The following is a 26,680-nucleotide window of genomic DNA, read 5'->3' as shown; positions in this document are numbered from 1 at the left end:
AAAAAAATACTGTGGAAGAAAACTCGGGGTCTGGATATCATTTTGTGCAAAGGACAGATTGCTGACATTCCTGGGCAATTCTGCTCTCTGGCAAAGGAGTGCTTCTTATCAAGTGCTCTGATGTACAAGTGCCCGAGGGCTGGTTCACATGGGAAAATCCAGCAGCATTATTCATACCTCTCCACTGCAGAATATGAGTGCCCACCTGGGAACTCAGCAAGGRTGTAATTATTTTGCTCTAGAAAAGTCCGAAGCACCTTTATATAATTTCTCCCCAAAAAAGTTAACGATGGCACAGGTAACGCAGTGACCCAGAGAAAATACATTTGGGGACATCAGAAAGGACGGCTTTGTACAAAAGCAGCACTTTGCTTGTGTGACAGCACATTTCCCTGTTTGAGATCCATTTTTTTTTTCACATAGAATGCTCTGTCTCCACTATAAAAAACCTCCGCATTTGACAGAAATTGAAACAAACACCATGCACATACTTCTCCACACCCACCCACCCATTCTTTTAATTATTGATTGAATTTTGCTGCACTTACTCACGCTTTTTTTCTGTAATGCATCCTCTGAGCACCACACTCACACAGATGCTGTCTGAGCAGTGACTACAGCTCAGAAGGATGTGCTGAATGCTGATGGAGAGGGGTAGCACTGGCTCGGGAAAACAAGCAAGAACAGAATCCAAGTAATGCAAAGCAATTTAACATTTGACAGGATATTAACAGTACGTGCCACACCTGCAGCCGTGAACTCCATTTGCATAGCAGAAAAGCAACCTCTGTGCTGTAAAGGTACAAAGTTAGGAGGGATGCAGAGACACTGTGATGTGGCCTTTGCAGCTGTGCCTTTTGTGTCTACTGTGCCCCCTGCAGTTGTCGCTGAGTGACCCGGAGCAGGTGGTACAGCTCGGAGAGAGATTTCAGAGTCCTCTGGTGCCCGGTGGTGCCCGTGTGCCCCGGCTGGGCACACTCCTGCACTGCTTTCTGCAGCTGCAGCTGCAGGGGGAGGGAAACCAGCGACCCTCTGAGATTGGGGGAAAACCAGCGGCGGAATATTTTGTCACAAATTACCTGGGGGAAGGAAAAAAAGCAGATTGTTGTGTTTCAGAAGCTACGACTGATGCCCCGCTGCTTTCCCGGGACTTTAGCAAAATGTCATCTGAATCCAAAAATGCCTTTAGCCATTAGAAGGGGAAGGTATACAAGGGAACATCCACAAAGGCTGCACCCTAGCTAAGGGCTGACCCTTATTCTCAGGCTGCTCCTGCACTTCACATGTTTTGAAGCCACAAAACAGCCTAGGGGATCTGTGGTTGTTTAGTCTGAAGAAGAGGATGCTGAGGGACGACCTTATCACTCTCTACAGGTACCTGAAAGGAGGTTGTGGCCAGACTGAGGATCAGTCTCTACTCCTAAGTGACAAGCAATACAAGGGAAAATGACCTCAAGTTGTGCCAGAGGAGGTTTGGGTTGGATATTGGGAAGAATTTCTTGACCAAAATGGTTGTCAAGCATTGGAACAAGCTGCCCAGGAAAATCAGAGTAGCCATCCTTGGAGTATTTAAAAGATGTGTAGGTGTGGCACTAGCAGTGTGATCTAGTGGTGGACTTGACAGTGCTGGGTTGATGGTTGGACTTGATGATTTTAAAGCTCTTTTCCAACCTAAAGGATTCTGTGATTCTGTATAACAAGGGGTAGGGAAGAGGGGGTGGGAGAAGCAGACAAAAGGACAATAAGCTACACCCTCCCAACCTCTCTGCTCTGCTAGTGCATCACAACAACACAAGCTGGGTGAGCTGTCAGATGCCTCATCCCAGGGCCAAGGACCCCATGGACACCCCTTTCCACAACATCCACACACTACATCTCTGGAGTGGAGAGAACACAACCRCTGCTTATGCTTGGATAGCCCCAGCTTTCACAGAATCAGAGAATCACTAAGGTTGGAAAAGACTTCCGAGATCACTGAGTCCAAGTGTCTGTGTCACACTGCCATGTCCATCAATAAACCATGTCCCCAAATGCCACATCTACAAGTTTTTAACAGGAGCAGTAATTCCACCCCTTCCCTGGGCAGCTTATTCCCATACTTGGCCACCCTTTCAGGAATTTTTCCTCATATTCAACGTAAACCCTTCCTGGTGCAACTTGGTGTCATTTTACCTTATCCTACCATGTGAGAGATATGGATGGATATCCTACCATGTGGAGAAGAGGCCAACACCACCTCACTGCAACCTCCTTTCAGATAGTTTTATAGAGCAATGAGATGTCCCTTAGCCTCCTTCTCTCCAGGCTTGACATCCCCATCTCCCTCAGCCACTCCTTATAAGGCTTGTGCTCCTGACCCTTTATTAGCTTTGTTGCCCTTCTCTGGACGTGCTGCAGCACCTCAATGTCTCTGTTGAAGTGAGAGACCCTAAATGAGCACAGGATTCCTTAAATGAGCACAGGATTCCAATTCAAGGATGTGACTTTACCATCAGTGAAGACAATGGTGCTAATCCCCTGCCCCTGCTTCCTCTGCTCCCCACTCTGAGGCACTGGGCTGACATCTTCACAAAACCATGGCAAATAATCACTACATATTGTGAATATAAAGATCTGTTTGTGTGCCCCAAGATGAGATTTCTGAGCAGGACTGACACTCGGACACATTTTAAAACCTGTCTTCATCTCACAGTCTCCTGGTACATACCATGCATTTTACACACAATGTGATTTTAAAAGGAATGGATGCATAAAACAGCTGTGTCTACTCACTTGCAAGTTGTTATTGGCTCTCTGTGCTCCACATTTTCTGAYTTTCAGATTGCATTTTGAAAARCAATCAAAAAAATTACAGTCTTCATCTCCTGTGCAGTTCTGTTCCAGGATGTCCCTCATTTTGGGTTCAAAGAAGGCCATATCCACATCAATGGCCACCACCTGTGGATCAAAACATCCCATCAGCTCTGGCCTGGCACAGCCTGCAGGACTGAGCAGGCATTCTTTGCTGCTTGCTTTTGGAAAAGCTGTGCTGAGAGCATCTGCTGGTGGGGAACTGGGATCACAAAAGCTTTGTTTCACTTAACTGAGACACACTAGCATTATAAACACCACTTTTTAAACAAAAACAGCCAATGCTTGTGACACTGGATGGAAAAATTATTTGTGAACAATAAGGATCGCTGGAGTCAATTGGATTGATTTGCCTAAAAGTGGAACTATCCAGTCTGAAGACTGATCTACTTGCTGGTGCAGTGTGTGCAGATGGCACCACAACCCCTTAGTTATATGATGGCACACAATTACCATGGCCAGACAGCATCACTTACAGCTCAGCATTCAGACTAAACCCTTGACTTTGCCACTGTGGAGAGGAGCAGAGGGGTGTCCAAGGATAGCTGCACCTGGTACAGCTCCTGCAAACCTGCCCTTGCATTCGGTGGGTTTGAGGCTGTAGAAGGACATCCCTGACTGCTGAAAGCTGGGTCTGGCTTTGTCCAATCTTCTTTGCTATGGTTTGGCATATTTATTGTGCATGGTTTTCCTTAGACTCCAAGAATACATCCTGTAACAGAGCCCAGCCAGAAGCTGGCCACAGCAGGAAAAACATGAGTGAAGGGATCAACCACTTTTCTCCCCCTGAGGCTCTCAGAGCAGAGTGTGCACAGCACAAAGTGTTTGCAGAGCTGCTGCCCRTGCTGGGGCTGAGAGCTCTCTGGAATCAAAGGGCTGCAGGCTCAGCTTCTGCCAGTGCCACTCCACCCACGAATGCTTCACTTAAAGAAATCAGCAGTAAAGAGGGAAAGAAAAGAATCCAGTAAGGGAATGATGGCTTCCTGGCGTGAGCCAAGGGGTGGGTGACTCCAGGGAAGGGAAGGCAGCCTGTCTCCAGCACTGTGGATGTGCAGCCAGTGAATTCTCACAGCTGCATTTCACACTTGACAGTCAGGATCAGGGATGTTCCCTTGCAGCATCTGACACACATTTTCACAGAGGAAAATGTCTGGGACCTGAGCAAAGCAGAGTTACTTGGGCTCAAGTGATGGTTTTATTTTTAAGGTTTAACCTCCCAAGTAACAGAAGATGAACTGCATGATTGGAACAGCAACTGGATCAACCCCAGGAACTAAAGATGTCTGGTTTGGTAGAAGGCCAAACAAACCTTCCACAGGCAAAATAAAGAACATGGTCTAATCTTCATCTCATTCTGCTCCTTTTTCCATAGGGATAAATCTTACAGAGRTGAGGCATATATTAAAAGTATTTTTAAGTTTTTTTATTAGTATTTTTAAGCTTTTTGGAGACCTCTATATTGATGATGTAGCCTAAGRTATTTCACATATTTGGAGAGGCAAATCTTTTTTTCTTTACTTCTTGATTTCCTTAAGCTTTCTCTGGTTTTGCTGTTCAGTTCTTTGGAGAAGAGACACTGAAAGCAGTGCAGGGCTTCCCCAGTCCCAGTGTTGTGTGTCACCTCCCACTGACCCCATTTGACAAACTGACCCATTGCTCCACTAAGGAAACCAGCCCTGGCTCCTAAATACACAGCTGCCGAAGGGTTCAGTGGCTTCACTGAATTTCATCTTTTACAGAAATATGTGGGCATCCAGCAAGAGCCTGTGAAGACGTTTGTAAGTGACACTCTACCTATAAACAGCTCCATTTTGGTGGAGTTTGTTATGATCATATTTGATGAAGAAAGTATCTGAGGAAATACAAGAAGGACCTAACATGGCTYGTGACCTGATTTAAAGTCATGTTTAAGGTGCTGTAAACTTTCCAGTTCTCTCTGAAGTATTGGTGAAAGAGAAAGCTCTCTCAGGACCCTGTGCATTCACCCAAACCTCCTTCCAGCTCTTTTGTAGCTCCATGGCAGCCTAAAATTCTCCYGGATTATCTACCAGACAGTGGTAGCTGGATGGTCTCCCAGACAGCTCCTCTCTGTGCTGCAGGAGAACATGTGAAAGCTGGAAACTTATCCCCACCTCATGAAAATAATCCTCAAAGTAAAACGATTGCATTCCAGGCACAGCTCTTTGGACATTAGAAGTCTCATTAACCAAATGAGGAGTAGTGATACTATTATGGGGGTTTTCCTTATGCTATACACAAAACCAACAAGTGAAAAAATTACTTAAATCAAACATAAAGGAAAAAAAAAAGGCAGGGCCTTGCTGGGTTCCCATTCTGGAACWGGTTGGTCACTGGAAGATCCTGGCAAAGCAAGCCTCACCACAAGGACTCAGAAGAAAAGATACATCCGATATTCATTCCCTTTCCCTAAATTTAATCTGTTTTCCTGTAAGTAGGTTGTAAAACAGATGCTCTGGCGTGTGCTCAGCCACAGGCAGCCACAGCCCTGAATAACTGAAGAAGATTGGCAAAGTCTGCCTTGAGGAATTCCTGCTCTGCCTAAACAGTGGTACAGCTTGCTTTAGCATCGTGCTGCAGCTCCTCACCCCTTTCCTGTTCAGCTTCTGTATCACACCTGAATAAAAAAGGGGAGGGGAAGGAAGAGTGAAGGGGAAACACTCCAATGGCTCTTCAAGGTTGTGTGTTTAGGCAAGGTTTGTCTAACACTCTGAAGGTACAAGTGCTACATTAACAGTCAGTGAGTACTAAAAATAATATTTAAGTCCCTCAAAAGCACTCAGAGTGCATAAACTTCATGGATGATGCTGCAGATTGGAAGCCTACTTCACTTATTCACTGCATGAAGCCTCCAGCCTGTAGACAAAATTCTAACCAAAACCAGAGGAATTTSTGTCCACAGGATGAATGTGAGCTGCACCACTGCTTGGAAAATATGCACAGCGCTTTGGGTCTGAGTTACAGCTGTGCAACGACAAGTCAAAGAGTGACAGTAGCAGGGAGTTTCGTGTCACTGTCCTTGCGTAGTTTCCAGACTGGATAAGCTGCACACTGAAGCAGAAATGTGTGGGTTTGGATGTGGGGTGTTCCCCTTGTGTCAGACCACAAATTCAGCCTTAGCTTTCAAATTCATACAGTTTTTTCCTTTCAGCATCACTACCAGAAATATTACTCGAATTACAACTTCATTTAGAGTTTTTGAGATCCCCTTGCCTCCAGGAGGCGTCCCTCACCACATCCAAGGGGCCTTGCACTGGTGCCTTTGAAGAAGTGACACAAAACAGAAGGGAGCAAAAAGTTTTCAAAATAAGCAGCAGGATTTAGTGCTCCAAAAACACTGTGGCTGTACACATTACAGAGAGGAAAAGCAGTGGAAAATCTCCCCTGACGCTTGTAAATTCATTTGCTTTGCAAAAACTTAGCCAAAAGCTATGCAAGGAGAGAAGTGTTACTTTTACACAGTCACCTTCAGACTAGAATTTGACCTCAAATTCCTGGAACACCACCCCAAAAACCTAACTTACCGTGAGATCGTGCCTGATAGCAAAGTTTTCTGGTTTGATGTCACACAGGTGAAGTCGGTGAGAGAAATCATTATCAAAATGCTGCACCATGTCCAGAAAGCTGAGTGCAATGTCAATGATGGCTCTCACTCTGCTTCTGTGTCCAGTAAGGGAGGGACCAATCACGTTTTCCAAGGGAAAAAGAGTTTTGTGCCAGGCATGTCCAGCTGTGAGATACTCCACAGCATAAAAGTGTCCACAAGAGCCAATAATTCGTAGCACATGTTTGCTGAAGTCCTGCAGCAAACTGAAGTAGATATATTCTTCCTGCTGGAGCAAGGACCACATGCTGGCCACCTGTGCTTTCCAACGTGGTCCCTTCTTCCTTGTCCACAGGGGCCCCATGGTATTGTTAGACAGTTCCAGCCCCAGGGCATTTTTGACCTCCAAAGCTACCATGAGCAGAAGCTCTGTTTCAGGGATATCCTGTGTTTCCACCTCCTCTAGCATACTGAGGTGCTGGTAGCTGGAAAAGATTTCTTTTTTGGATTTCAGTATGATGGGCTGGCCTCTCCAGTCAGCCTGAATGACCTTCTTACCTCTGTCATAGTAAAGGCAGTGTTTGTACACCAATTTTTGTGCCACACACAGATCTTCACAGAGGTCACCAGTCAGGGCTCCGCTGCTGTAGTCAAGGCACTGGGGAGAAAGAGCAGAAATTCATAGCAAAACCACACAGAAGAAAGACAAATAATGAGCTCCTAAGCTTGAGAGGTTTGCAGCAGCCATAGAACTGCAAACACACACCCACAACCCTTGGGTCATTGAATGGTTTTCCAGAAATCTCTAGAGATCTTTTACTAGTGGAGCTTTGCTTCAAAACAGGGATTCTGAGGGTGGTCAGGCTTTTCAGGGGCAAGGAAAGGGACTAGATGAGCTGTTACTCTGAACTTTCTTACACATACGAGCTCAGTGAGACAAACTTTAAACACTCGTGGCTGTGCTGTGTGAGATTGTGGGTGGTAACTCTGTAAGGCACAGAGTAATKCAGGAATTCCCTGGAAGGTTCAGGGCAGAATAGTATAGACATCCCCACTTTAACTACAGGARAATCCACGGGTAGCTGGATTTCTGGGACCTTCCATGGCTCTGCATGTTTCAGCCTTACACTCGACATGTCCCAGAGGAAGCTGTGAAACCTCCTCCTGTACTACCAGGAAACACACAGGTTGCTTTCAAGGCTTTTTGGACCAAGAACTTGCAGAATTTTTGAATATGTRAATGTTCCAAACAAAATGACTTTTCAAGTTTTATGTGTAATTGTCAGAATTTATTTGTAAAATATCAGAAGTGACATTTTAATATTAATTTCTTTGATAGTTATTATTTTTTTTTAACAGGAAAGAAATCAGCCCTTGAAAGCAAGGGAGCTGCTGCTTGATAATTTAGTGGTCAATGCAAATTYGTGCAWGAACTGCAAGGATTCCCTCACCAGYCCTTCTCTCAAGCCATAATATTTTCCATAACATCATTTCCAAAAGCAGAGGCAGTTGATATGTTCCTATGGGCATTCAGAAGCACAGCTGTAGGGACTGCTTTGGGTCACTCGGTAGAGGGGATGATCAGAGGTCTCTGATGGAAGGAGAATAGAGGAGGTGCTGTAGAAAGCCAAACATCTGGGAGGCAGCTTGAGAGTGTCCATCACTTTCTGGCATTTGAACCTTCCTTTAAACAAGCTGGCAGGTCCCCCTGCACGTGCAGGACTTGCAGAGGCTGCCTGAGTCCCACCTCGTTTGCTGTTACACACATGAGGAGCGTGATCACAGCATTCAAGGAATGTATTTTCTTGGGACAGTCTCTGAGATGTGTACACCAGAGGAATATGTTCTGATGCCAAGTAACATTTAGAGTCYAACCTTAAACAACACACCAGGGAGTAGGTGGAAGATTAAATCCAAAATCCAGGAATGGTGATCAATGGACTGAAACAGCTCACCGAGGGCAGTTCAGACAGACATGAAATTTATTTACATTCTGATGTTCTCACAGCCTAAATGAGAACATTCAGTGCCAGCAAGGAGAGGCAGGTAGGCAAATTCTTGCATGAGTGTCTGGACACTGAGTCCATGCATGAGTGAAACACACACACATCCTCATCCTCATCCTCATCCTCATCCTCATCCTCATCCTCATCCTCATCCTCATCCTCATCCTCATCAGGATGGCCAAGGAGACTCACTGGGCTGTCTGCAGACTTGTGAGCATGCTCACAAGTGTTCTTGCTTTTGAAAATATGCTCCTATTCATGTAATACAATTTTACTCTACCTTTTAAAGTAGAAAAYGTAGTTTTCTTGACAAAAGTAGGTTAGCGGTTCTTACCATCTGGAACTCTAATCTATTTTAGAGAGAAAATTACAAACAGAAGGAAATTGTTGGGTTTTCTTTGGATTGTAAGTACAAGCACATTTAAAACTATTGACAGACCACAAACTAACTCTCTTCTGCTACAGTGAGAGAAGATAGGCCTTAGTCACGTAATTGGGTTCACATGGGCAAACACTTGCCCCTGTGGACAGTGCTACTGTGGTCCACCAAGTGCACTCTTAGAGGGTCAGCATGCATGGACTTCTGGCACCTAGAAGAACACATGACCATGATCTCAAGTGAAACATGTCAAGGTGCAGCTTATTTTCCTGTGTTGACAAGAAATCATACTTAATRGTATCAGTGAGGAAAAGTAGTCGTGGAAAAAACAGACTCAGATTTCAMAGACAGAGGAGACAGGTCCTTTTTGAACCTGGTTGTTGCATAGGACATGTCCACTGTTTTTTTCAGTTTAAGCTATAAATATTTGATTATTAACCTAGTATCTGACAAACAGTGTCTGAATCATACTCTCCTTACAATGAACTTGTGCAGTGTTTTGTGAAACTGGGATCTGTGGAAGGGAAACTGGGATCTGTGGCTCTGTGACCAAAGCACTCCTGGCCTCACAGTGATGAAACAACATTCTCAGCTGGTCACCAAAGCAAGCATTTCAAACAGGCCTCCTCAAGGAAGCAATCAGGAAGGTTGAACCATCTCCTATCAGCCTTTTAGGCACAGTCTGTACTGGTAGTTCATCTTGAAGCAATTATTTGACCCTAACATTATTTRCAAAGACATACAGGACAGTTTTACAGGACAGTCTTCCATCATATTGGCATGGCCTGTACTCTTGTGCTCCCCAGTGTGCTAGCTTGCATTTTACAGTATTAAAACACAAATCTGGTAGACTGAAAGCATTTAACCAGGTAATACAGATTACCCTGTCCTGACAAGATGGACCATTTATTATTCACCAACCCAGGAACCTTTGCTCTGAACTGCAGTTTTTACTATACAAGAGTGTCTGTCATCCTGCTGATAAAAGGAAGAATCAATTCCCCAAAGAAATCATTCAGAAATGGTTCTCCACACTGCCATCCCTGTCTTAATGACTGAGTTTTGAGATCTGTTGATGAGACAGTTTTAAATCGACCTAATGATCGACCTTTGAAAGCCATAGATTCTTCTTTACGTGCCAGATACTTGAAACTAAAATATGAAAGTGATACTAAGCCAAAAGCCTTATAAAGAAGCAGCTGTACTACACAAAAATGCAAACACAAGCATGGATCAGACTCACTCATATGTTTCTTATTAAAATYGGCTACATAATTTTTAATGCCCTCAGTGCACTTATCAAGAGAAGTTTAAAAAACTGGAGTTAAATTAACATAAAACCTTAAATTAATGTAAATCTTGCTAAGGTTTTATATAAATTTAAATTACGCACGGTACCACCATCAGTGGTCTGAGACTGCCTTGTTAGCTACTACTTTCTTGTAAATTCGATATAAGCCAGGTTTGGAAGGCATCAAAATTAATTGATTTCTCCAGAGGGAACAGAAATTGATTGCTATGATTTAATGTGTTCAGTGTAAATGAAGATGAGACTGGCTTTAGGAAAGGTTAGATTTTATTTTTTTTTTTTTGAAAGTTAAAGTTGATCCCTGTGAATTGCCCAGTGCTATTGGAGCCTTCCCAGTGCAGTATACATCTGCACAAATGTATATCTTACCCAGGATAAGGAAACAAAACCTTCAGAAATGCCACTTGCAAACATTTTCACCCACTTCCTTAAAATAGCTCATCTCCTACTTCCACATGACTAGTAAAGTAGTTTTTCTTCCAAGCTGATTTTTGCTAAATAGAAGATGTGAGACTCAAGATATCAGGTCATTTGTTTCATAGATCAATTGCACTTCCTATAGCTGTAAAACTCATGCCATGCTCGGAAGATGTAGGAAGACTTATTTTGGRGCTGATCAAGACAAGCTCATTTTCTAATTATTCCACTAGGAGGACAATCTCTTTAAAACGTCTGGGAAAGCTGCTGCTTACAAACCTACTGATTGCTGATGCTACAGATTATTCACCTGCTCAGAGATGAGCCCAGCAATCGCAGCTACTCCTCCTCTGGAAGGAGAGTCTGAAACTGAGCAATCTCTCAGKGACAGACAACTTTCCAAGCTTGCGCCTGAAATCTGATCCCTGGGCTTTTGAAGCCTTGCCTGRCGCTTTCCAAACTGAAGAGCAACAAGTCTCTGTCCATCTGTTTATTGGCGAGRGCGACGGCAAGGACCTGGACCTCCCTGAGCTTGGCGGCTTCAGGCACCTCCACATCTCAGTGCTCTTCCCAAGCACGTAAAGATGAGGCAGGAATCACTCCTTCAGCTGCAAMCCTGAGCTCTGCTCTACTTCGGTCTGGCTCCTGAGGTAAAGAAACGAGCTCACTGCCGTGAGAAACACGCTGTCAGGACCACTGCCTACACTTGCTTTTCCTTTATTATACAGAATTAAGGAAAWTCTGTGATCTGTTTTTGCTTGCTTGCAGAAATAGATTATTTAATTCCCACTAGGATTTCTCCCTTCCCAACTAACCACTGGCAGTACAGATACCCTAAGAAACCAAATTGAACTAAAAATATTAACCCATGCTGCTCCTTGTCTCAAAGTGTTTCCTACACAATCCTAAGTCTGTTCATTATTATTTTTACTAGAAATTTTAATGAATATTCGCAAATCCTTTCCTGAATTTTAACCACATCTTACACGCCAGCCCCGCCAGACATAAAGGAGGCAATACAAGCTGCCTGGCACTTCTGAARGACGACTTTAGTACAAACAGCTTTTTGGCTAAAAACAAACAAAACCCTYCAGCCTCCGGAGGAAGGTTTTCCTCCGCTTCGGAGCGCTCGGCACGCCGAGCTGCCCTTTCCAGAGTGCTTGGGCAGCGCACCCGCATCCCACGCCCGGCAGCCGGCCCGCCGCCTGCACCTGACCTCTCCTCGGGAAGGGAGGCAGGGAGGGAGGGAAGGAGGGAGGAMGGCAGGGAGGAAAGGCAGTAGGGAGGCAGCCGCCAGCCCGTGCGCACCGGGCGATGCGGCACCTCCGGCGGCCGGAGCCGAGCAGGGCGCCCCGGCCAGCGAGTGCCCGGCTCCTCGCAGCCCCGACGGACCGCCCGCGTCCCGTCCGGCCGGGCAGCGCCCGGGAGATGCCCCGCGTCCCGCYGGGGCACGTACCAGCCTGGCCAGGATCCGGCGGCTCTTCTCGTCCGTGCAGCGCTCGGAGAAGACGCTCCTGTGGAGGAGGAACAGCGCAGCGCTCACCACCAGCCAGCAGGCAGCCCAGAGGAGGAGCAGCAGCAGGGCGCATCGCCGCCAGATTTTGAGCCGCAGCCGCTTGAAGCCCGGGATGCCCCTCATCGCCGCGCCGGAGCTGGGCTGGGGCGGCCGCTTCAGCTGCGGCGGCCCCCAGCGATCGGCGGGGGAGCCGGGGGGACCGGGGGAACCGGGGGGGACGGGGGAACCGCGCTGCGCCCCCCGCACGCCCGTCCCACTCCCGCCGGCGCCCACCGCCCCCCGCCCCACCCCGGGCTGCCCCGGCCCCGCTCCCGCCCCCTCCCCGTGCCGGGGCTGCCCCGGCGGAGCCCGGAGCGCCCCTTTTGAATTTGAGCCACGTAGTTCCGCCGGCTTTTGTCTGCGCTCCCCTGTGCCAAGCGGCCCCTGCAGCCACTTGGYGGCTGCTGCCCGCGCCCCCCGCCTCTCCTCTGCGAGTTTCTCACCCGAGAATAAAAGGGGTTTGAAGGGTGATGGATGCTGCTGTGGGAACCCTTTGCCATCCAGGCGGCTGCTCGGTACTTTGAAAGAGGCAGCCTAGAGACGGGCAGGTCCCTCTGGTGAAAGCTTCGTCTGCCGACAAATGGGGAAAGAAGGAAAAAAAAAAAAAAGGTTATCATTTATTCCGACGTAACTTCTCTAGTTTGATTCTCCCGGATCTAATGGAGGAAGAGAGAGAAGCGACTCAAACGCCCTTTCAGTTACGCAGCCTCCAGTGCCCCCATAGTGGGTCGCCCCTTGTCCCCTGTGCCCTCCTCGTCCCAGTCGCGGGGTTCAGGCTGGTCCCCCCCCGGCACGCCCATGTCCTGCCTCCCTCGGTGGCCAGCGGACACCACCAGCGGAACGGCCGCGTTGAGTGCTTTGCCAAAACGGACAGGGTGTACTGGGTCCGAGGATGCTGGGGCGGATAGATTGTCTCCCTGTCCGCTCATGGTCCCCGTGACCTGAGATTGTGTCCCTGTTACGGTGTGGTCAGCTCCACGGGACAATCTCCGATACCTTTGCCTTCGTTAACGTTTCTAAGGGGTCAAAGACTCAGATGTTTGTTCCTGTGCAGCAAGGAAGATCCTGGCATCCTTTCCTGGTTCCAGGTGTAGAAGTTCACAGTCTCTGCCCAGAGAACTCGGTTTAGTGATATGTCTTCTTCATGTCTAACTTAATGAGAAATATTTCCTTGACAAGTCTTTAAAAAGAAAGATGTSTCTRTYGACATGCTCGAATTTTACCTCTCAGAACAGCAAGGGAAGAACACAGGTGCAGCAAACTTGCTGTTATCCACGCCTTTTATGTGATCTGTGCAGTTCTTGTCCAACTGGCAAAGAGGGCTTGAAATGGAGTTTCTAAGTAGATGGCAGACTGTGGCAGAAAAGGAAAAGAAAGATAAAAATATTGCTGGACATACTCCAGCTTTCCTTCCTAGAGGCTGTCAGTGGGGAGGGAGATGCAAGAAAGAGCAAAAATACTTTCATCTCCAAAGAGTCTCAGAAGCAGAATCATTATCATTAGCCACATCTTCTATCAGTGTGTTTTGCTCCATTTCTCCACCATCTCATTTCTTCACCTGCTGAGGCTGCCTTTTCAAATTTTCTTTTTCTTTCCCCTGATCGTTTTACTGAGAGGTTTACTTTTGAGGTGCTGGTGGTCCAGTCTGTTTCTTGGGAATGTGGCAAGCAGCAAAGACCAAGGAGGCAGCTAGAAACYAAGATTTTAATCCTGTTTCTCAGTCTGATACAAAATGCTGTCTCTGACCAGCCTGGGGTTTTCTTTGGAAATGTCTAGGACAATAGGTGGACAAGGAGGTGTTGCTCAGCCATTCCTCCGTGGGGGTACCAGCTAGGACTGAACACAGCCCACCTTCACCAGTGACTGCTGCCACCTAGGAGATAAAACTGCAGATCTGCTATACTGATGTCTGGAACAATCCTGAGATGTGTCCCACGTGGAAGAGGGGTGGAGATGGTGGGGGAAAGTCAAGCGTAAGCCCCTAATGCTTGACCCTAATATGGGTCATTTGTGTTTCAACAATAGTTCTGAAAACAAATCTTAGTTACACCTGACTTTAAGCCAGGATCCAAATACAGAGGCCTCAGACCAGGTTAGGTGTCACAGYTGAGCTTCTCTAATTGCTGCTCAAAAAACAAGCATATTCCTTCCTCCTCCTCCATTGCCATCTCCCGGTTTTCCTTGGTCTTGCCTGCCTAGTCCAGTCTCTTCCCCCCGTGAAGTTCCAGTCTCTTCCCCCCCGTTCTCTTGCTGCCCAGAGAGCTTTCTTGCTAACAGGGCAGAGAAATGCAAAGCTGTTTTAATATAGTTTTAATAATGTTTTTAATAGTTTTAATAAAAAATAAAAGTACACAAGGAACAAAACTTAATGAAGCAAATGCAAATTGCATGACACACTGGATACTTTACCAGTTTCATTTTACAGTAAATCCCACAGGAAGCATTTGCRGGGAATAAAGTCCTGTCTTCCCAAAAGATTTCAATATAGCATTCAGGCAGGGGGAATGGGTTGTATCTAGTTTTTCAGATTCTGARCTCTTAAATAGCTCACTGGCTTTAGTGGGTGTGAAAAGTCGCACAAGTCTGGTAAATACATACATGTGTGTGTGCACATATCTTCTTATACATATATACATAGAGAGATTCTGAACAGGTCAAAAATTGACCCAGAAATCTTGGATTTAGTAAAAGGTAACAGCCTAGGTGATTTASGGATCAGGTAATTTAGCCTTTAATAACAATCTATTGCTAGCTGCAAAATGCAAGCCTGATTTTAGATTTCCCTAAGTGTCAAGKTTCTTAAGACCAGCAGACTTAATTGTAGTCCTCCCTCTGTAAAATATATATCTTAGTGTCCCTCTGTGTCATAGCAATTTTATTTTAAAAAGAGAAAACTTTGTTTTCTGTATGTATTAAAATGTGTTTCATGCTGCATTCCTGTATTCCTAAAGGAAACTACTCCTATTCTCCTTTTAACTGAGAATTAAACTGGATGAAAATTAATTTTAGTAGTTGAATTAAGGCAAGTCACATCAGGGCCAGTAAAACTAATCCATGGGTAACTGAATTAGTTCCTACCCAATTAATGSTTGAATCAGTGCTTAGAGCACAATGTCAGCACCAAGCTGATCTTCTCTTTGTCACTGTGATAAGCGTATCACAAAATTGTGCATCACCAGTGACAATTCAAATATGGAATAATCACGGGTTTCAGTGGCCAGGAGCRAGATGCCCTGGCACAGCCAGGTGGGCAACCTGGCATGGCATCCACCTGTGCAGAGAGCCCTCCTTGGGCTGAGGACTCCTCATGGCCCTGGTCTGAGAAACTGCTAAGCCCTCACATTTCTCATCACCTTCAGATACAAACTGCATTGCARGCTCAAGTTGTATTAGGCTGTTAGACCTTATTTTCCTAATTGCTGAATTCCTCATGAAGAAAGAAAGTAAATCAGTCATTAAGAGCTACCTTGGCACTCTAGTTAATGAAATGTAAAACTGGTTCATTGGGACTTATTGTCCTCTTWGATTGATTTTATCACCTTCTGCCATTGGTTGTCAATGGAAATCKGGTATGTGTCTGCTGATCTTTCACRAGGCACATATGAATCACCTATTTTCCTTCTAGGAGAYCAAGAAACTTTAAAAGGCTGTTGAAATCTACCTTGAAAATGTATTTTAACACACAAATACTTCTTTGTGATTTCTTTTGGCAAAGTTGTTACTGAAAAGCCTCGCAAGGTTAGACATAGGTTTGAACATGGCCTTTAGGCAGTGAAATTCCCCTACRGAGTACTGAATCTACCAGAGGAACCCAAATGTATTTTCTCATTTATGCCATTAATCAAAAAGAGTATGTTGCAAACTACTCACAGAAGTTTTATGGCATCAGYGAGCAGTGAGTTTATTAGGTCACATTGTGGACCAGAAGCAGAAAAATGGCACAATATAAAATACAGAGTACAGCTTTGTGGGCAAGGGAAAAGCCTGGGATAATTCACTGATTTAAACAAGGGAAAGTGTTTAGACAGAAAAAGCTTTCCCATGYATATATAGAATAAAAAATATTGTAGTACCTTTTGCCCTGTTTGCTTTTTAATTTTTGAAGTATTTCTTAGGCATAGTTGCCCAGGAAAGCCAAAGGTATTAACTTTYTTCTTCCCTTTTACCACTTTATGCAGATTCCACATCACAGGCTTTAATTGCCCTGCTTTTCTCTTATATCCCCTTCCAATTAATCTCTTTATTAACCTCATGCCAACTTTTCCTCTCATTTGGAACCAGATTTGCCTGAAGAAGCCAGTAAGATACCTTGGCAATCACAGTGGCAGATTGTGGTTTACTTGTAATTCTTCAAACAAGATGGAAAAATTAAGATGTAAAAAATATTCTGGAATCTTTGTCCACCTATCCCAAATGATGTCTCACACTCTAATGCCTATTCTCTGCTACATTCTTTGCATGTTTATGTTTCCAGTCAACAGAAGGAAAATTAGCTGTGAAATGAAGCTCAGTCAGTTTGTGAGGGGAATTATAAGTGGAACTTTTTTTTTGCCTGGGATTGGAGTCAGTGACTTGAGAGCAATTTTCCAAGCCTAAGAGGATGCTCTCCAGTGGAATTTGCTGCTGTGTGGCATTTGTGTGTCTGTCCACAGTATGTGAAAGAGAACAAAGAAGGGAAAATGCTGAGATTRTTTTCCAGTCTTTCTGTATGCAGTTTCTAGTCTTTGCATCAAGTTCAGGCCAAGTGATCTCATTATGCCAATACTGAATCTGGCTCTGTGTAGCCTCCCTTTATGAGTGTCTGAAGTAATTCCAGAAATACTTAGAAGTTGCACTGGAGTTGTGTAGAAAGAAAAAAAAAAAAAAAAACCAAAAACCCACCGTCTAATAAGCTATTTCCCTATGGCATTGGGCTGTTGTTTACATGAATGGTCCATAGCAATTTAAATTGGGAGAATATTACACATAATAAACAGATGGCATTCACAGGACTGTGATCATTTGGATATGTGGTGGCTCAAAAGAGAAAAGGTTAAGTGTCATCTTTTCTAGTCAAATGACCAGATTTATATATTCCAGTGAATTAAGAAGATGTTTCCATAGAAATACTACTAGAAAAGTTATCATGTTGTCTTACAGGTTGAAATCAATCCAGCTCTACGGCTGCAAACTCTGAAATGAGTTTATGTTAGGAATTTACACCAGACTGATTTTAAAATGCAAGTGCAAGTGATTTTAAATTTGTTTCTACTGGCAAGAGTGGCCTGGCACACCCAAAATCCACATGTTYGTGTCTTGTTATGCTGCAGATTGTAAAATGCAGCCAGAGGTCTGCATGCTGTTTGTTACTAGAAGAGAAGTGGAAAGCAAAACTGATTCTTGCAGATGGAAAAAAGCATCTTCTTTGTAGGCACAAGTAACCACCCAGTGGATACTTASAATACTGCACGTGAAAGGTTTTGTAAACTAGAAGTAGACTTTCCAGGGATAATGTGTGCTKCTTTTCTCCACTCACATAAGCAAATACTAATTTATAGCTGTTTTCTGATTCTTTTGATTCATTCTTTTGGCTTACAGGGCTGTGACCTATAGTACTGCATATTTAAAAATCAAATWRAATGCAACCATCACATACAGTAGAYTGTAGTGCCTTTAAACATAGGCATGTCCATTTCTCAATTTGTCTTCTAAAAATTCAAATCTGAAGTAGAAAAAAAATGAGGGCTTAGGGAGATCATGGATGATTTTCAGTACTAGTTGTGTAAAACTTAATTACTTTCAGTTATTTCCTTGAAGCTGTTCACTGCAGTTTCTTTGCAAATGATGAATAGCTGCGCATGGAGCAAACTGCAAAATGATCCATTAGTGAAATCCAATTTTCTATCAGACTTTCCAAGTAATTAGCTTTTCTTTAGGTAATATATTTTTAGTTTGCATGCATCCAATGTTGTATGACATTTGTTTAGGGAAGAGTAGACTATTCAACAAACAGCTCATATTTTTATTAAGGTTAAGCATCCCTCAGTGCAAGTGACTCCCCTGTGTTAYTCCTGAGCAAGAAATCTGCATGTGGGATGGTGTCCAGCTACCTGAGCAGCAGCCCTGCCACTCACTCTTGTGCAATGTTCCTCCTGTTACACGCAAGCATCCYTCAAGAACCTGAGTGGTTCTGGTGGCCAGGACTGTTTCTGGGGGGGTCATGGTTACACAGGCCAATCATCAACAACCAATATAATARTCAAGGACTGTCATGGTGCTGCCTCCTGCTTTGAACTGATTTGCTGGTGACTGAGAAGCCTCAGAAATTGATTTCCAGAGATTCTTCCACTGGCACAATCTTTGCACCTGACTTAAAATGCACTTCCTCATGCAAAAAGAGAGGAGACTTTCCTTCTCATCAAAGCCAATCTGATGTGTAGGGTTTACTCAGTAGGTGGGTCTCCAAAGAGATGAAACATTTTCTCCCCATTTCTTTCTATGCTATTTTAAAATCTGGGGTTGAGGCAGCTCTTCCTACCAGGTCACATTTACTTTTGTGAGTAGCCTCTTTTAGAAGAAACTAAATTGAATAGAAACACTTTATAAGGCAATATTATATCTTTCAAAGAAATTTCTTTGTTATAAGGCAGGACCCAGTGGCCAATGCAGATGTTGGGAGTCATCCCATTAATTTCTGTTACCTTTCAGTTATAAGAAGGTGTAATTAAAAAAAAAAAAAAAAAGTAAACTAGCCAGTTTTCCATACGTCCACTAGTGAAATGAAAAAAAAAAATATCCTTTTACTTAAAAGAAGAACTTACTGTTCTTCAAGAACAAGAAGAAAACAAATTTCAAAATCACCTTTCTGCAATGAAGCTTTTGCTACAGAACAGCGTTGAGTAATTAACTAGGGCTAGGGTTAGGGTTCCACCTAGGGTTAGGGTTCGGAGATCAAGAGAGCCTGGAGCTCCTTTCTTTAACCAGAGTTGCAGAAATGTTTCACCAATCAATACGGATTTCAGTGGTTCCTGGGACAAGAAGAGGCATTTTGGGATTGATATGGAAGGGGAAGTGGTATCAGCGTGCTAGCCTCCTGAATATCCAATGCACCCACGCAGGGTAAATTAAGTCATTAAGCTTATGGTATTCAAGATTGAAAGTCAACCTAACACTGTAGCACAGAGCCACCCTGTGGGCAGGTGGGCCCGTTTGTCTGCTCCACAGTGGCACAACACCATGGAGGCTCATGGAACACCCRTGCAGATGTCTCTGTTCTGAGCTGGACTGGATGGAGCCACAGGGAATACAAATCCTCCCCTTGCCAGGCTCAGCATTGTGAGTAGACACTGGAGATGACAARAGCAGCAGTCAGTAAGTGGTAGAGGAAGRGAAARAGCAGAGGGAGGGAGAGGGGTTCTTTAGCATTYATTATTACTTAGGCTACTGAGCCACACAGGCTCCATTTCACACTAGTGCTCCATTATGCAAGGATGGGAASAAGGATCACAGGACTAGGACTCTAGACTTTGATTCAGTTCTTGTCTCAGCTGCACCTTTCCCCTGTGTGCATGTTTCACAAAAGCAAAAGCTGCATGCAGAGTCCAGTGAGGTGCCATGGAGCATTCTAACTGGATTCTGATCATGGACTCGGGTGCACAGCCACTCCACATGTGGCTCTCTCACATCAATGTCATCATTTTCTACACATGCTAAGTGTAATCTGCCCTGTACTTTKATTAATTACCTATTAAAAACATTATTTTGTTGGAAGAAGCTTGTGAGGACCAGACTCATTCACTACTACATGGCACACATATATACATAGATTAGGAAGGTGCTGGACACACCCAAGTGTTCAGCTCTCTACAATTACAGTATGTCACACAAGCAGCCCTGCTTTTTTGGAGGCCAGGGCAAGGTTACCTCTGAAGCCATAGTGCTGTCAGGAAAACAGGGACAGTAAATAACACTTTGCTATGTTTTAATTTAGTGYTATTCCTCTAAATGAGTTTCGGCTTTGAGGCCACCTGGTTTTAAAAAGCCAGGGGTTAATAGGTGAGGCTTACCTTGCCAGAATTTCAGTAGCAATGCAATTTTCAGGTATGAGCAGCTCTGTTCACCTGTAGACAACGAAATCCAACCTACCAAAAGTGGGTATATTTAAGGTAAGCAATGTTAATGGAGTCATAATGTMCACAAAGGTGCATGTACATGGGTGTGATACAAACAGAACACAGTTTAGACAGGWTTAAAGCAACCAGCAAGGACTTCCTTAAACATCTTGCTTTAAATTTGCTGTCACTAGTTCAAAAACTATTGTTTGCGGGAAAGCAAAGAAATTCAACAAAAGTGCACTGCTCTGCACATCCATATTTATAATCTTTCCTTTCAGTCTAGAAGTTTACCTGGAGTAGCAAAAAGGAAAAATGCTCAAAAAGCTGGGCTTGGGACTTGCCTCAGCAGAAACATGCAAAATAGACTGAAAACRGAGGAGGAAATAGCAAGATACAATAGAGGCTGAAGACAACTTATTTCAGCTTTTTATTTTTTTCTGCTCAGAAGTGCAATAAAGTAACTGTTGTCTGTTTACCTTATATAGGAGAAAAGGCAAAAAAGAAGRGCAATGTGAAATTTTTAGATGGCATACATCTGTAATAGGGACATGACCATCCCTTGAAAATAATTTCAAAAGAAGCGAGAGTGAGATTTTGCAAGTTTACTGCCGTARTCATAGAAACTTTCTGTCCCTTTTACCATTCTGCATGGAATTTTTCAGAAAGGACAGCCACAGCTATTAATGGCATTTCTGCTGGYCTCCCACAGCCCTGTGGCTCTCAGTCCACAGTCATCCAAAAAGCTGATTCACAGAGTCATCCTCTCTCAGACCAGTGCTTMGGTTTCTGGTTCCTCTCTTACTCAGCTGCTACTATTGCAGGTGACTCACACAGGCTACATCCYTGTGTTTAAAAGCAATGGCACAAATACCCACAAATCATTTCTTTAGAACAAAACTATTTCAAAGACAACATGTTAAATAATAAATAGAGCAGCAGCTCACATATCTAGATAGCTCTGCCAGACCAGAGAACATTGAGCACTCTTRCATTTTCTTTATAAAGTACCTTGCTTTGTCATGCCCTGTCCCTAAAACATTTCTGACAAATGTGTCTTTTCCTACCCTTCTTTTCTCCTCTGCTCCCAAAGGATTTTTTATGTATGCATTTGTTATTTTCACCTCCAAATTAAYAGCCTTGTAAAACAAAACTGTGTTTCCATAAAGACAATTTGAAAGGCCCTCAAAGCTRATAATTGGGTCTGTTATCTTTCAAAAAAAGTTGTTGTTTTCCCTCGGGTAAGCTACTATGTGGTTTCTGTAGCTTTCTTTGTGTATTTAGATCAATACAGGCTTGCAGARAAGTGTGATAATAGAGTACACAACATCTACTACACAATGTATGCTTCCCTAATGTCTTTCTTTTGTCAGTTCATGTCCTTTATTCTTATTTTGGCTTGTGAATTTTTTAAGGATGTTGAAAAAAAAATATCAAAAATTACTTCCATGTAGGAACATGAGAATAAAATAGGTCACTGGAAATCATCCTTTGTCAAGTCACTTAATACCCTTCATAAATGAAATGAACTGTTTTTAGAAGCAGTTTCTTTTTCCTTTTTAAATTTTTTAAAAATTTTTAATGTTTTTTTCCCTTTTATTGCTTCCAGACAAGATTTTTCCCAATGTAAGTTTAAATAGAAACCTTATTCCAGTTTCTGAGTTCCACTTRTCCATTTGGGGGTACATTTTGCCATCTGCTCTCCCTCCAACACAGAGCAGTGCCAGGTGTCTGGTGCCAGGGGCTTCTTGRAGTCTGGGGTGCCAGAAGTGGCAGCAGCTCCCCATGGGGACCTGTCAGGGCAAAGCCTGRCAGTCAGGGCTCATCCCACCTCCACCCAGGAGCCAGGTATCTGAGGGACACCAGGACAGCCTCAGCCCCAGGTGACTCCCCAGGGACAAACCAAAGCTGGCATCAGTCTGAATCTCCAGCTCAACATGGCCTGTGGCSAGACCAGCCTCATGCAAGATCCTAGCACACACCTTACCCCACACAGCAGCATCACCGAGTTCCTAAATTATGTAGTTCTTCCCATAGCAGCTCACAGACCAGCTGTATGCCCCACTCTGTCTCACTYGTTTCCAGCTCTTGAGCTCTCTGCTACCTAATTTCATCCTGGTTTTATTTCTGTGATCCTCAGGGTTGTTGAGTTGTTCCTTCCCTGTACTGACTCCATCTCCCCAGCTTTATGCTCTCAGCAAAATCCATCAGCACTTTTCCTAATAWTTGTGGCACTGGGAAGCACACTGCCCAATAGGTTTGGCTGAGTGGTGAAACTTCCTCAGTAATTCAGGTAACAAATACTTTTGCTACAGCCAAGGACCAATTGCCATTTTAACATTTATTTTAAGATTGTCTATAAACCAATATGAGCTACCAAATTATTACACCCATGCCTGGTTAGTAGCTGTACATATCAGAGCCATTCATGAGCAGCAGCAGTTCCCATCTTATAAACACTAGCTTTCATGCAGGTCAGGCACAAGATAACAGCGAACCTTACCTGAATTTTTATCTTTTTGCATGAAAAATCACTTTATTCCTGTCCACCGTTGTTAGGAGCCCAGATAACTCATTAGGTGACTACACTTTCTCATCTTGCTATTCATACTGCACTCCCCAACCAATGATAACAAATTGGTTTGCTAGTAATACTAAATTCAGAGGAGGTGCGACTCCCTTGAATGCAACAGCGAAGCCCTGCAGACAGACCTTGATAAATTAGACGGCTGGGCACTCATCAGCCCTATGAAATTTAACAAGGGAAAGCGCAGGACTCTGCACCTGGGCTGGGGAAACCCTGGTTGAACCTGCAGAATGGAAAATGAGATACTGGAAAGCAGCACCCTAGAAAGGCACCTGGGGATCGATCGTGGTTGAGGGCAAGTTGAACATGGGTCAGCAGTGCCCTGAGTGCCAACCGTGGGGGGCATCAGGAACAGCATCACCAGGCAGGCAAGGGAGGGGATAGTCCTGCTCTGCTCTGCACTGGGGTGGTCTCATATTGAATATTGTGTGCAGTTTCAGCAACACAGTATGAAGACGATATGAAGCTATTTAAAAGCATCCAAAGTAGGATTACAAAGACGGTGAATGGCCTTGAGAGGAAGCTGTATGAGGAGCAGCTGAGGTCTGTTTAGCCTGAGAAGAGGAGACTGAGGAGGGACCTCACTGCARGTACAGGTTCCTTGTGAGGGGAAGAGGAGGAGCAGCGCTGATCTCTGTGGTGACCAGAGACAGGACCCGAGGGARTGGCCTGAAGCTGTGTCAGGGGAGGTTTAGATTTAGATTGGATATTAGGAAAAGGTTCAGTGGTTGTGCACTGTACAGGTTCCCCAGGGCAGTGGTCACAGCACCAGCCTGACAGAGCTCAAGATGCATTTGGACAATATTCTCAGGCACATGGTGTGATTTTTGGGTATACCCTGTGCAGGGCCAGGAGTTGGAATTTGATGATCCTTGTGGATCCCTTCCATTTCAGGATATTCTATAATTAATCCTGTGATTCTAGGGACCCATCTAAACCACATCTAAATCTATCTAAATTAGTTAACCTATCTTAACCACAAATGTAGGAAGGTCGTAAGGATACTCCCCGCTTCTACTGGAATAATTCAGCTGTCCAGACAGGCTCTGCTCAAGACGCCCACAAATTTCCCCTGTATTATATTCGCCTATATWTTTCATTCCCTTTATTTCTCCCCGGCATTGTTTCGGCCCCGTCCCTCAGGGCCCGCCCCCCTCAGGCCGCCAGCCCCGCGCCGAGGCCCCGCCCCCCTCGCCGCAAGCTCCGCCCCCAGGGCTCACGGTGCCCGCTGATTGGCCGGTGGGGCGCGTGGCGAGGGGCGGGGCTGGCGCGGGGGTATTTAAAGCGCGGCGGCAGCGGCAGCTCTATTTATCTGAGCTTCGAGACGGGACGCTGTGTTGTGGTGAGTGTCGGGAGGGGTCGGGGGAACCGGGTCCCTTGGCCTTGTGGCGCGGTGGTACCGGTGTGCGCCGCCGCGCCGGCCCTGTCTGTCCTGGCAGGGAGGAGCCGGGAATGTCGGGTGCGCGGCGTCGCCGGCGGGCCGGGCCTTACGCCGTGTCCCGGGATAGGAAGCGTCTRGTCGGCCTCGGGGCGCGGCGACAGCATGTCTGCCCCCGGAGTAAAGCTGCTCTTGTCCTCCTCGCCGTCCCTTTCCTCACGCTCTCTTTCCCCATTAACCTTTCCCCCCTGCGGTGTCCTTAGGAAGCCCGCCGCTCCTCTCTGTCTCCCTCCGTCCCGTTCCAGGGCTGTCAGCGGCCTGGGGAGCTGAGGGGTGCTCGTCCTAGCGCTGCAAAACCCTGTTAAGTCCCAGGTTCAACCTTTAAATCAACCTTAGCCCGGAGAGCTGAGCCTGCCACGGGGCTCAGTGATGGCTATAGAGCGCTCCTAGCTTCGTTCGGTGTTCTCCTCTAGGATAGTAATGTTGCTTGTGGATAAGGAGGGCAAGTTGTAATGGTGATAGTCCTTTGGGTTATCTTACTTCAAAGTGCAACTTCACAGGGTTTGTCCTGTGAAAAAGTAAAACTGYGGAGCCTCTTCTGCATAGGTAGGAAGGATTCAGCTCTCCATTCAGAAGGACTTACAGGAAGTTCAAACTCTGATTTTGAAGAGGAAGGGGGAAGTAAAATCTAGCGTTTTGCTATGCATTAACCAGCACTTGCTTTTTTTGTAGTTTGAAGCTTTGTGGAGAAGGCTTCTTTGCAGCTCTTCAGTGTGATTACGTGATTCAATGTCATTCTGGTTTCAAAACTATTTAACTATTAGGTGATATTTAAAATAGTTCCTGACGTAGCAAGTAGTTAAGTTCGTGTTTATGTTGGACAGAATGTCAGCCTGCATGTATGTAGCATGTTGTATTCTGTGTCTGTGCTGTGAAGCTAGAGCACTCTATAGAGGTTGCTATAGAAACCAGTTGAGTGAAGGGGAGGGTCAGATGCACTGGACTGATACTTGTGTGCTGCTTTCCTGAAAAGATCCATGTGAATCCTCCCTGAGCTCAAACTGCATGTGAGGAAGGTGAGGAGCTAGCTTCAGTGAGGAGCCTTGCTTTAACTTGGTTATGTCTGTGTAGTCCTTCTGAAGGTGTCCAGTTTTCAGCATTCATAACTATTGAAGTAGATGTTTACCTGTCTGGTGATTTGGGGATGTCCKAATTGGGTTTAAAACTAGTTATCCAAAATTAAACTTGATGGATGCTTTAAATTGATGGTATCTCTGGTGGGGGAAAGGATTTTTTGTATGTCAAATGCCAGTATCTGTGTAAGTACAACCTTGCTTGAAAGAAAATGTGTGTCTTTTAATTTTTAGCTGGTGCTTGTATTGCAGTACATTGTGTGGGTGCACAAAGTGCAGGTTGTCCCTGCAGCTTGAAAAGATTTGTTTCAGATATGTARGGTAGTCAGCTGTTCAAGAAGTCCTAAGACAAGCAGTCAGATGTTTTTACAACTGTCTTGTGACTGCCATGKAGAAGTAGAAGAAAAGCTTAAAGGATCTGGCATAAAGCTGACTCAACAAAAAACTGAAKCACAGTGGCTGGTGCTGCTGAACATTCTTGTTTAGTGTATTACATGGACACTGGGGTTTTTYCTCCTAGTCYRGGCACTTGGATTCCAGAGGCATATTCYGGGGARTCTCCTCTGGGGATRCTCAAAAGTCTCGTGGACACTGTTSTGAGTGTGTTACAGGGCCACAGCTTAGTCTAGATGACCTCCAGTGGTCCCTTTCAATCTTAGCCATTCTGGGATTTKTAAAGCTCATTATTTTCCTGGTTTAGAGGAGGTGCTGTATCTTAAGTTTTAACTTGAGAACTAAATTCAAGCTTGTTTGTTTTGTTGCTTTGTCTTTTCAATATTGATTTCAGRCTGGTAAGTAAGACAGAAAACTGAGAAGGTGTGAAGTCTTGGGTTTTCACATAGGAGCTTCAGTTGAAATAAAAACAAAAGAAGGAAGTGGTAGCACTGAAGTGATCACTGACCGCTCATGACCTGCTGGGGCTGGCCTCTGTCCCCACAGCTTCATTCTGACCCTGTTTGTGAAATCTGAGTGGCAGACTGAGAGTTTAAGGCTGAAGAAGGCACAATTCTTCAGCTGCCTGCTTTTAACCTCCTTTGTAGAGCACAAAGTGTGGTGCTCTCTTGGATCTAGCTACCAGCATTTAAGCCTATGGCATGCTATTGTTGAAGTCATAATGAAATCTACTCTTTGAAGTTGCATTTTACTTCAGTAACATTTTGCCTGTAGTTCTCTAGTAAGATTAAGTATATGATTTCATTGAATGATCTCCATGGAAAAGCTTACTGAATTTAACTCTAAAAGTTTCGTTGAGGGCAGAGGCATGAAACATGATTTTATTTAGGCACTTCACATGTGTCAATTCATGAAAGGGAGGGGCCTCTTACCCTAGCAGAGTTTGGTGTGTGGCATTAGCAGCTGGAAGGTGAAAGTATGCTGTGACTCTTGATTACTRACTGTTGCTTCTTAAGCCTGG

General features: G+C 44.7%; 1 protein-coding gene across 1 annotated transcript; it reads right to left on the bottom strand.

Annotated features, from left to right (window-relative positions):
* Positions 1-858: 858 nt before the first annotated feature.
* On the bottom strand, positions 859-12,162 carry DIPK1C (divergent protein kinase domain 1C). Its single transcript, XM_057366598.1, has 4 exons — positions 11,980-12,162; positions 6,393-7,070; positions 2,773-2,937; positions 859-1,079 (listed from the first exon to the last, which is right to left on the bottom strand). The coding sequence occupies exons 1-4, from the start codon at positions 12,160-12,162 to the stop codon at positions 864-866; spliced, it is 1,242 nt and encodes a 413-aa protein (XP_057222581.1). The 3' UTR covers positions 859-863.
* Between the last annotated feature and the right edge of the window lie 14,518 nt (positions 12,163-26,680).

The sequence above is a fragment of the Malurus melanocephalus genome, unplaced genomic scaffold (genome assembly GCF_030028575.1).
Source record: "Malurus melanocephalus ecotype Western Australia unplaced genomic scaffold, MMel_1.1 scaffold_69, whole genome shotgun sequence".
NCBI lineage: Eukaryota > Metazoa > Chordata > Aves > Passeriformes > Maluridae > Malurus > Malurus melanocephalus.
This window is presented reverse-complemented; position numbering and strand designations above follow the sequence as displayed.